At 39.2% G+C, this 12147-nt stretch overlaps 1 protein-coding gene across 1 annotated transcript in view; it reads left to right on the top strand.

Moving 5' to 3' along the window:
* LOC121921059 (gem-associated protein 5-like) overlaps positions 1 to 11720 on the top strand; it is an 87862-nt gene extending 76142 nt beyond the window's left edge. Inside the window, exons 2-10 of the mRNA XM_042448531.1 lie at positions 777 to 931; positions 2759 to 2940; positions 6091 to 6254; positions 6745 to 6858; positions 8097 to 8229; positions 8529 to 8691; positions 9811 to 10023; positions 11167 to 11252; positions 11574 to 11720. Coding sequence (XP_042304465.1) covers positions 777 to 931; positions 2759 to 2940; positions 6091 to 6254; positions 6745 to 6858; positions 8097 to 8229; positions 8529 to 8691; positions 9811 to 10023; positions 11167 to 11252; positions 11574 to 11631 — 1268 coding nt within the window. The 3' untranslated portion in view covers positions 11632 to 11720. The remainder of the gene's footprint in view (positions 1 to 776; positions 932 to 2758; positions 2941 to 6090; positions 6255 to 6744; positions 6859 to 8096; positions 8230 to 8528; positions 8692 to 9810; positions 10024 to 11166; positions 11253 to 11573) is intronic.
* The last annotated feature ends 427 nt before the right edge of the window (positions 11721 to 12147 follow it).

Raw genomic sequence — 12147 nt, forward strand, 5'->3', positions numbered from 1 at the left:
ATGTCAGGAAGTTCCTTCTAATGTGGAGGTGGAATCTCTTTTCTGTAGTTTGCATCCATTGCTCCATATCTAGTCTCTGGAGCAGCAAAAAACAAACTTGCCCCATGTTCAGTATGACATCCCTTCAAATGTTTAAACAGGGCTATCATATCACCCCTTCCAGGCTAAACATACCCAATTCCTTAAGCATCCCTCATAAGGTATGGTTTCCAGACCCTCCACCATTTGGTCATCATTGGGTTGATTGAAAGTTAAGGCTTTCATGGCCGGCATCCATAGTTTTTTGTGGGTTTTTCAGGCTATGAGGCCATGTTCTAGCAGAGCAAAGGCACACAACAACTATAACAGCAGAATAGGTTAAATCAGTTTGGGAATTGTAAGAATATGTTAGGCGCGAAATCATTGATTCCTTTTAAATGGGTTCTAGAGAGCAAAAATCTGCTTGTACCTTCCTTAGCACGGGGCATGCAATAACTTCACATGTAAACTATGAAAACAATTTTGTAAAATGTGCAAAAACAAAATTAAGAATGAAATGTAGAAGTTTTAAATCATGTGGGAATAATGTGGTCCTCAAGATGTTGTTAGACAGCAATTCTCAGCAGCTGCTTGTCAACATAGCTAAAAGTGAAGCGTGCTGGGAGTTACAGTTCATCAGTAATTGGAGCACTACATGATTCCTAGTTTATTGTACTTTTCACCCTTGATTTAAATGTAATTTGAAAGTACTGTTTATTATATGCTCTTATGTTTTGTTTTGTTTTTTTGCATGACAGGGGAGCTAGTTGGCCATACTGAAAGAGTTTCTGGCTTCTCATTTTGCCCCTATCCTGGTCAAAGCTACTTCTGTGCCAGCAGTTCTGATGATGGAGCTGTCAAAATCTGGGATGCGCGCACCCTGATTGTTATGACGGAACATACACTGCATCAGGTAAAACATTCACCTGCACAGGTGTGACTGCAGGACAGGCAAATTTGGACTTCTTTTGGTTTGGTAACAGACTTGTCAGCGGTAAAAGCCTTAAATAACCAAGCACTAAGTCCTTTTGTGATGGTTGGATATAAGGAACACGGAAACAAACTGTGCTTGATTTCAGTGGTGTTGATTTCAGCACATGTAAGTGTGATAGACTGCATTCTTGAGTAAATGTCACATTGCGGGTTTGTTCAATCTCATTGCCAATCTTTTTCTCTTGTATCCTTCCTTGCTACCTTTGGTTGAATCCAGACTGAGGGACAAAACAGACCTCCCCGAAAGGGCAACTGCAAGCCACCCCTGACAAAACCAGATTGGGGCCATGGCAACCACATGCTGCGGCTCCAATCCACCTTTTTGCCAGCCGAAAAGAGAGTGGCAAAGAGTCACTCCTTTTTGCGCCAGCAAAAAGTGGGCTTTTCCGCCCTGTCGTGGCAGGAAGCTGGCTATAAGGCTCTCTGGCAGTGTGCAGCATATAAATGGCATGGCCAGGCCCCATGTAAATGGCCAGAAGGCTTGAAACTATACCCCCAAGCCAGCTGGAAGCCAACTGATCTTTTCCAGCCTCTAGTAATGTTTAGATTATGTACATTGATTTCAATTATACAAAAAAAAAAAAAACCAATGTCATTGATTTCAAAGTGTTTACTGTGAATAAGCTTGGATTCAAGCCTACCATTTTTTCTGGCAAATACTTACATCCCGTTTCAGTTAAGACTAGTTTCCAGTTAACTCCTTTTAATGATGTTTTGGGATTAAGATCATGACTGGGGAAGAGGTAGGGCAATTTGGATGAAGGAGTAGAAAATACTGTATAACAAACGGAATGTGATTTATATGGCCTATAGGTGGTAGTTCAAAAGCCATATGGAAAGGAGGCAGCTGGTACTTGAAAGCAAATTTAAAGTGCAATTTACTTATAAATCCTTTTTGATCCATGTGGGTAGCAATGGCTGAGAACGTCAATTCATTTCTGGACTTTGATCCAGTTAATTAGTCCCAACTAGAGTAGACCCATTCAGTTGTTGGGTGGCGAATCAATGCATAACTAAATCAAGTTGATTCAGGGGTTCTAATCTGGTCAGGACTAACAATAGAATTTAAGTCTTATTGTAATATCTGAGGAAACTTATTGGGTTGTGAACCTTTGGCCCTAATAACTGTTATACATTATGTGCGTTGGACTTTTTCCTCCCATCTAGAAAAGACCAGAGTATCTTTTACACTGAGATAATTGTACATATGCAGTCATAAGTCTTATCAAATCTCCATGAGACTTCAAAGAGCAGATATGCATTAGTTTGTATTTTTTTAAAAAATTATGGGTTTCTTAAATTTGTAGTAGAAACCTAAACTAAAACAAAACAAGCTTCATTTATATACCGCTTCATACCGCCTAAGCAGTGCCTAAGCGGTTTACAACTGTAAGCTAATTTATTAACTGTAAGCTAACTGTAAGATACTTATTAATCTCAGCTGGATAAACTGTCCTTAAGCAAAATGCATGAGGAGTTTTACTGTTTGTTCTGGGTTTTGTACTGCTAGAGTTGTAGTTTACCTGGACAACCATTACATCAACACCAACTCCTGAATGCAGTTTTCCAGAAAGCGGTGTGGTTGGTTCTTCTAGCACATAGAAAGCCAGCTGGCATCCTCAAGGAAGCTGGATTTGGCCAGTTGGTCATTCCTTGTTGATCCCTATTATACATAACAGGTCTGTAGGTTCTCTTATTCAAAGAGAATCCATGGCTAACCTCTCTTTTCATTATTGTTGGATTTCAGAGTACAATTTCTGCATTGCATTGGTCACCCAAAGTGAAAGATTTGGTTGTATCTGGTGATGAGAAGGGAATAGTAATTTGTTACTGGCATAACCGAAATGACAGCCAAGCATTCTTTCCAGAGCCCAGAAACATATTCTGTCTCACTTGTTCGCCACATCATGAGAATTTGGTAGCCATTGGGTAAGTAATCCTAAGAAGGCAAGAAACACATATCGTATACACTCGACTATAAGTCGACCTCATGTATAAGTTGAGGGTAAGTTTTGGGGGCAAATTCATGGATTTTGATATGGCCTGTGGCTAAGTCGAGGGTAAGACTTAGGGGCATATAGCAAAGGAACTAAAGGATGAAGCAAAGCAAAACAATGTCAAAGAATTTGCAACATTCCAGCAGACATAACGCTTTGTGCTTAGTATTAAGGCTGTATGGATGAGAGAGTAGAGGGAGTCAGTGCTTCCAGGACAGATTATACTCTTGCTTTTCACCAGGGATGGTTCCTTCTTTTAAATAAGAGTTAAGATACAATACTTACATTGACCCATGGATAAGTCGACTCAGGTTTTTTGAGTCAATTTTTTGACCTAAATTTCTAGACCTATACATGAGTATATACAGTAGATGTTGCAAGCTGCACACCCACATGCTTACTTGGAAGTATGTGGACTTGGATACAGTAGCACTGGTTTCTGAGTAGCTAGATGTAGATTAGAAATATTTTTGTTACAAAATTAGGAACAAAGATTACAATAGATAAATTGATATTTTTTCTGGACTAAATAGTTGCTGTTCTAGTCAGTTTTCACTAGGATAAGTAAATGTAACAGGCCATGATGCAAGCTAATGGCTGTTTTGCTAGATGTGATCATCAGGCATCTAAAAGTAAAAGTTTGGCTGTATTTTGAGCATTCCCTAACTCAGGGCATGAATATAGTGAGACATTATCTACTGGAGTAGTAGAGGAAAGAGTTGGAGGAGACAGGATCTTTGGAAAATAAGTAGGCAAATTGAGTTTGTAAGGAAGTGGAATTGATGCATAATTATGACAAACTCCCAGGTTATGGATTTTCATTAACTATGGCCTGTGATGTTTAGAAGAAAGCAAATCAGCTAAAATCTTATTTGTTTGAGGAAATATTTGGCAAATATATGCCTCTTGAGAACTATAAATTGCTCTGAATGAGCCCTGCAATTAACTGGACAGGTGCTAATGCTCTGTTCTACAGAGGGATCTTGTCCCAGCCAGCAAGCACTGCATCTTACTGATTCCACAAGCAAATTTCAATACTATATTTTAGTAGTACATACATTCACCTGAGAAAAATGAACTATTTATAGGAATTTGCACCATGTGGTGAACATCATAAATTGTTGGAGCTGAGGCTCTGGTTGATGGGTGAATGACAGCCAGTGTTCTCCTGCACCCACAAGATGCTACAACCCCTGCTGCTAAATTTTCCAGAGTGGTAACTAAAAGAAAGAAAAAAGTATGTTCCCTATTTAAATTGAGATGTGTGCAGTTTTACCTGTTTTTAAAAAGTACATGCCTGATTTATGAATCAGAGACAGATTTCAAGAGACTTCTGAGAGAACAGTTCATAATGCAGCTTCTGAACAAGTTTTGTGTTTAATCAAGAATAATAAGGGGACCATAGGAACTTTGGTTTTTTTTAAATGTATTAATTAATTTAAAGGTGTGTTTGTGTTTGAAGCATTACCACCTTCAGTCATTATGTAGTAAAAATCCCTAACCAGTGAAAAGTTTCACAGTTTAAAGCTGTGGAGTAGTCCAAGTGAGAGATTATTAGAGCTACTTCAAGCTTCTTTCAGTGGCGGGGCACCCCAGTTCCATCAGATTCCATCTTCAGAGGCCTCTAAAGGTATACCATGGCAATAGACAAACTAGGAGATCCCGGCAGCTGTGGTTTAACTGATGTGGGATGGGCACTATGCATGGCATCCCATTAGTGAAATGCCCTCATGTAAGTGTGCCATTGGTCTGGAACAGATGGGCCAAAAGAAGCAGCTTCTATCCACTTTGAAGGCATGGTATTCAAACAACACATGTCTCCAATATGGCCCAACACTGCACTCTGGTCCTTTAGACCTGAAGCAAAAGGTAGCTGGGACAATCTAGCTTCTGGTGGTGCAGGTTGGGGCCAATGGCCACAGTCCACTTTGGTTCTGGCCAGAGCAGACTCAGGCTGCTCCTTCCCATCCCTCTGCTCCTGTCCTTAGCCACACATACAGTATATTCCTTTTTGGATGGGGTACAAGGGGCTATTCTCTCACCCTTTGTGTCTTCCCTCCTACAGCTGTCAAGGGGTTGCAATTGCTTACTAGTATGGAGAAGGGAGGTAATTCAGATTATCAGGGTACAGCTGCTCTGGGCTCTAAGGGGAAAGAAAATGAGATTTCAGTCCATCCATGAGTGTCATGACCCCTACAAAATAAAAACAGCTGCTTCTTCATCATTTGAATTACCTCCCAGCTCCTTCGTCTGCCACCAGTCAACATCAACAATTCCCCTTCCTGGGGCTTGTGAGCTGCCAGGGCAGGGGAGGATGCAGATTTATGTGGACCTTGGGCAATGTGTTGAACTCTTGACAATTGCATAACTTTCCCTGAAGTCTCCTGTATATGAAACTGGATATGTTTGTTAATTTATAAAATAAATACTTGATTGTACTGAAGGTAAGGGAGAGGTAACCTTTTTGTTTCTTTGTTCATAATCTGAGCTGAAAAAGCAGTACTGATTTTGAGATAACTGTTCACTGCCATTCTTAATTCTGAATGCTGTGTATTTCAACAATATTGCCAGGAACAACTTTATCTACATTTCTAAGCTTCTGTGTGTCACAAACTGATGGAATTTCAAGAAAGCAGATTCTTGTTATTGAGTAGCATCTGTTTTTCCACAGAAGTAGTATTTTCAGCTTTATATTTTATACAGTATAGCATTTTCTGTTCTGGAAATAATTCCGGGCAGGCAGGAAAATATTCCCATCAGTTAGGCCAATGCACTCTTGATGTTAGTTAAATGCATTTTATTTTTGTAGAAAATATTGCAACATGATACACTAAGATGTTTACTAAATGTCTTCCAGTTGCTATTGTCTTCTAGGAAACATAGTGAAATGCTTTTAATCTGTACTTGCTGAAATTGCTGGTTTCTTTTAACTGGTAGCCTTCGTAAATTGTTCCGTCTTGAGTTTCTAGAGATATGTTGCTCATTGGGAACAGCAAAATCGGGGGGGGGGGGGGGGATACAAAACAAGCATGGGCTACCACTCTATCTAGTGTCTTCCTTAATGTAGACCTTTTATTTTAAGGTATAAAGATGGAATCGTGGTCATCATTGACATCAACAGAAAAGGAGATGTTATTCATCGCCTGAGAGGTCATGATGATGAAATCCATTCTCTGGCATGGTGCCCTGTTCTTGGTGAGGAAGGCATATGCAATCAAGAAGAAGCGTTCCAAGGTGCATACAAAGGTATGTGCATTGGTAGAGTAAAGGAATGATACGCACTTTTGTAATAAACCTCTTGCATGCATTTGTGGTTTTAAGGCAGCCCCCCAAAATATAGTACAGGTTGAGTATCCCTTATACGGAATTCCGAAATCTGAAATAATCCAAAATTGTCCGTGTGGGCGGCTTAGGTAGTGAGACCTTTCCTTTCTGATGGTTCATACACAAGCTTTGTTTCATGCACAAAACTATTAAAAATATTATGTATAAAATTACCTTCAGGCTGTGTTTATAAGATGTGTATGAAATATAAATGAAGTTCATGTTTAGAATTGGGTCCCATCTCCAAGATGTTTAATCGTGTATATGCAAATATTCCAAAATACCAAAAAAAAAAAAAAATGAAATCCAAAGTGCTTTTGGTCCCAAGCATTTCAAATAAGGGAGATGCAACCGATAGCTTTCAACTAAAAGTAAAGAAGTGTCTTTGTTAATTTCATGCTCCTTTTGGAAGAGGAGACTACAACTGGAGGTGAATCAGAAGAAGCTGCTGGAACAAAGGGCTACTGCTTAGCTTCAGGAAGCAAAGATCAGACCATTCGTGTGTGGAACTGTACTAGAGGTAGAGGTAAGTCTAGAGAATTTTGATTTGTTTTTTCTTTGGTAATTCCTTTAAAATGTTTATGTTATGGATAAGTCAAGGGCCAGACTAAAGGAGGCAATCTGGCTGGGAAGAGATTGTGGCAGCAATCACTTTCCCAGCCTTTTCTCAGCCAGGTTGCCCTATCCAGAGGCAGCCCAGCTGGGAAGAGACTGCTGCAACAATCAGTTGCTTTCCTGATCGTCTTTCTGGCTTTTTCCGAGCTGGGTTGCCCTTTCCAGAGACAGCCCAGCTGGGAAGAGGCTTGGGGGGGCAACTATATTGACCCATGTATAAGTTGGCCCAGGATTTTGGGTCAATTTTTTGACTTAAAATTTTTAACTTATACATGCGTACTGTATATACAGTGCACTAGAACCCCGAAGTGCACTTCACTGGTGGTGGTGTCATCCAAGCCTAAGTGAATTAGGAAGGCAGAAAAATTATTTTGTTAACATTTGGAATAAACAACAAAACATACAATATGAATACTCGGCATATTCAATTTGAATCAAATTTTGCTGATTTCATGGAATTAAGGAGCAGTGGTTATATGCCAGTACTGCAGCTACAAGGCTGTATGTTCAATCCCAGGCAAGGCTCCAGAGTCCACTCAGCCTTCCATCGTTTTGTAGGTCGGTAAAATGAGTACCCAGCTTATTGGGGGCATTTAGTTTACACATTGTAAACCACTTAGGGAGTACTAGTTCACTGATAAACCGTATAGAAATGTACTTGCTATTGCTGTTGTGCAGATGATATATCTTTAAATGTAGAAATGTCTTTCATGTTGCTTTTGAATTGGGAGTAAAAGTTTTAGGGAAGAATCTTTTCATCCCACCCACCACTCAAATGAGGCTTCAGAAATTCTCTGAAATAGTACCTGGTTGTCAGACTAAAAGCACTTCCTGTCAAGTCTACTCAATCCTAAGAATTGGTAGCTTCTGTTATGAGACGTCAAGGGTGAGGAATTTGAACAGTAAAAACTCAAGTCAGAATAGTTCATAAAGGCGGGGTACACACCGCCAGAAAGAGGTGCCTCCCCGGCACCTCTCTTTGCTCCGCAAGAGCACCGTAGCAACCAAATTGCGTGGTGCTGCTGTGAAGCAAAAAAGGAGTGCCTGGAAGCGTTCTTTTTCCTGTTGCACTCTCCCTTTTCCTGACAGTGGAGCCTGACAATTTCTAATATTGTGGACAAGTATTCTGTAATATTTTTTCTCCTATAGTGATAATGACTCTGAAGTTGCCCTTTTTGAAAAGAAGAGGTGGAGGTGTTGAACTAGCTGCAAAGGAACGTCTTTGGTTAACACTGCACTGGTCCCAAAATCAGCCCACAAAAATCTTTTCTAGCTGTTTTGGGTGAGTAGGCTCTGATTAATTTGACTGAATTCATGGCAGCAGTAATAGAAAAATTAGCATGCATTTTTGAGAATTATATCCTTGGCATTTCTTAATTTCTCTGTTTCTGGAGACTAATTTAAAAGGCAGCTTCTCTCATCCCTAGGTTGACTTAATGTACAAAACATTATGTTTAACTTGGTGTAATTCATTTTCCCCCAACCTTAAAAAAATAGCTTCCATGTAAACTGCCATTATAATTTTGTGTCAATTCGTTTGTATTCGTACCTTTTTATATCTTGCTGTTATTCATTTTATAGAGGTGAACTGCTGCAGTGGGATTTGATACAGCCTGGAAAACGGAAGTGGGAGCTTCTGGGGACATCATCTGATGGACAAAATCACTCCAGAATAGCATTCAATTTGTGTTCCTTGGAAGTAGAAGACAAGGAGCTACTTCTCTCAATTTCAATGGACAGAGATGTAAGAACCACATCACTTTTATAACTCTCCAAACGTATTTTATTTTGTAGGGTTCTACAGATGTTCCTCCCACTTTGCCATTACTAGGCATGCATCTTGTCTAGTGACCTCCTATCTGTTCTGCCCCTTCCATTCTCTAAATGCTGCTAATAATTCTGAGAGGTCTTTGGTGTATCAGATATGTCTTTAGAATTGTTTTGCCTTCTCCCATGTAATGTCATAGAGCTATCTGTATTTGGTGCCCCATAATTCACTTTGGCTGCATCCACACTTCAAGAATAATCTGGTTTGACCCTGCTTTAACTGCCATGGCTCCATGCTATGGAATGCTGGGAATGGTAGTTTGTTCTGGTACCAGAGTTCCATAGCATGGAGCCATGGTAGTTAAAATGAGGTCAAATCGGATTATTTCTGCAGTGCAGAGGCACCCTCCATCTCACCTTCCAGCCTCTTTTACTATTTCTTGATACTGTAAGATCTGTTCTACTCTAGCTGTTAGCTTCTCAAGTTTCAGGCAAACAAATACTTTGCTTGTGGGCCTTACATTTAGTTTTCTTGATTATCTGTCTCATATAGAACAGGGACTTAATGATGTTTTCAGTTTAGAAATAAACACACAATGTTTCGCTAGTATTTTCTGGAAATTCTGGAGCGTAGAGCCATTCTCTCAGCCTCAGGATAAGGCAATGGCAAACCCCTCTGAACAAATCTTGCCAAGAAAACCCCATGATAGATTAGTCTTTGGGTCACCATAAGTTGGAAACTACTTGAAGGCACACAACAACAAACAACAAAGCCTCCAAATCACAACAGAGCTGCTAAGTCGCACATATAGCAGATACCTGTTTATCATTCTAATTCGTATTTGGAAACAATCTGCTTCTGGAGAGAGGCTTGGATAGTTTTCTCCCTAAACCTGTTGTTAACTGCTGTGAAGTCAGCTTTGACTCATGTAGACTCTATGAGTGAGAGATCTCCTAGTCACTGTGTCATTAACAGCCCTGCTCAAATTTTGCAAACTCGGGGCTCTGGCTTCCTTGATACTACATATCAATCTCTTTTGTATCTGTATCTGTAGTTTTCATAAAGCTTCATCAGCATTTTTTCTTCCATTGTTAGGTGAAGTGCTGGGACCTGTCAACTTTAAATTGTTGCTGGACAATGCCTTCTCTTGGCGGGTTTGTTTACAGCCTGGCCTTTTCCCATGTGAATACAGGCTGTCTTGCTGTAGGAGTTGGGGATGGCATGCTCCGGGTGTGGAACACCTTGTCAATAAACAACTACTATGATTTGAAAACCTTCTGGCAGGGCATTAAATCCAAAGTTACAGCGGTATGTTTGCAGTCTGTTGCTTCACTTTTTCAGAGTGTTTAATTTGTTTTGATTTGATTCTGAATCGTATGGTGCACATGCTTTCTGTTCAGTAGGCCCTTGGTATCTGCTGGGGTTTGGTTCCAGGATCCCCTGTGGATACCAAAATCCATAGATGTTCAAACTTCTTTACATACAGTGGCATGGTAAAATGATGTCCCTTATATAAAATGGCAAAATCAAGGTTTGCTTTTTGAAATTTATATATTTTGAACTATTTTCAAGCTGTGGATCATTGCATTTGTGGATAAAAAGTCCATGGATAGGAAGGGCCAGCTGCTTATGTTGTGGAATTGTGGCAAGAGAACACTGATTTCACTTGCCCATGAGATTGCTGTTGTAGTGAGGCTACAGATTGAATCCAAGTTACAATAATGGAAAACAAAATTCTGACAACTAGAAATAATTATTTTAAAAGTAATGAACAACAGCAATTTGAGGATAATATGGTAGTGCAGTGCAACAAGTTAAAGCATTCCTTGAAATGGCAAAATTGTTCACATGGGTGGCTGACAGTTATACTTTCTCTCTCTGATGCTTTAGTGTACACAAAGTTTGTTTCATGCACAAAATTATTTAAAATGTATACAATTGCCTTCATGCTATGGGTATAAGGTGTATATAAAACACATACTAATTTCATGTTTAGAATTTGGTCCCATCACCAAGATATATAATCTGTTTGGAAGTATTCAAAAATCCAAAATACTTCTGATTGCAAGCATTTTGGATAAGGGCTACACAACCTGTATTCATTTGTATAGATGTTTGTTTTAGACTTTTCATTGAGACAAGTAATACTTTTGTCACCACTGAATACTAGCTACATTTAGACCAGTGACTTAAAGCTATCATTTTTCTCATGTTTCTATTGTTTCTGCCTATTTTACTGATTTAAAGTAAAATAGTCAGTTGCTTGAGATAGTCACAGTAGTCAGGAAGTCTTTATTTTTCAAGATGGCAATGTGAATTAAAAAGATTGCTTTTTCATTTAAATATTTAACTTCTGGTAACTTGCTGAGTCTAAGAAGCAGCACATGATAGCATATAAATCTACCTTCCACAAAATATTGAAATGGCTATTTCTTTTTCTTTTCTTTGAAGTTGTCCTGGCACCCAACAAAGGAAGGCTCTTTAGCCTTTGGAACAGATGATGGGAAGGTTGGCATCTATGACACCTACTCTAACAAGTAAGATATGATTCTGATTTTATTAGTGAAAAGTTTGATCATAAGTGTGCTAACATGGAACTAATACAAGGCACTTTTAAATGTGCTTTCTGGAGACAGCCAGTAAATGGGTTGAGTTCTTACAGTGTCAGAGCAAGCTATATAGTGAATGGCTTAATATGTTAGCCTGATCATGGAAAAGTAGTCATGCAGAAGCTACTTGACTGTTTTAAGTTGTCCTGTTCTAGACACATTTCAATTTTTATTGGCTGTTTCCAGCAAAAAAAAAAAAAAATCATTTTTCAACCAATCCTATCCTTGTTTCCTTCTTTTAAAAAATAGGAATGAAATCTGGAAGGGATTAGCAGACTTCCCCACCAAGCAACCAGTTTCAAAATGAACAAAAACTGAACTGTAGGAATTAAATAATAAGTCTTTTGTTCAAATAAATTGAATGGTACAGTGAAAATAGAAAACTCCAAAGACTTGTTTGTTTGACTTGGGAAGGAAGACACTCCTGACTTCCAGAATGGCAACCTGTCATATGTTGTGTACATTGGTATCTTACTTTAACTATATACCGTATTTTCCGGTGTATAAGACGACTGGGCGTATAAGACGACCCCCAACTTTTCCAGTTAAAATATAGAGTTTGGGATATACTTGCCGTATAAGACCACCCCTCTTCCAATGCACATCCAATAAAAATTTAAAAAACATCACTGCATTTACCCCAACTCCTTCTCTAATCTTGGCTTGCTTGCTTGCTTGCCTGCTTGCTTATCTCTCTCTCTCTCATCTATCTATCTATCTATCTATCTATCTATCTATCTATCTATCTATCTATCTCTCTCCCTCTCTCTCTCCCTCCCCCCCCTCTCTCTCTCTCTCTATCATCTATCTATCTATCTACTTA

This window comes from Sceloporus undulatus, chromosome 2, assembly GCF_019175285.1.
Source record: "Sceloporus undulatus isolate JIND9_A2432 ecotype Alabama chromosome 2, SceUnd_v1.1, whole genome shotgun sequence".
Taxonomy (NCBI): Eukaryota; Metazoa; Chordata; class Lepidosauria; order Squamata; family Phrynosomatidae; genus Sceloporus; species Sceloporus undulatus.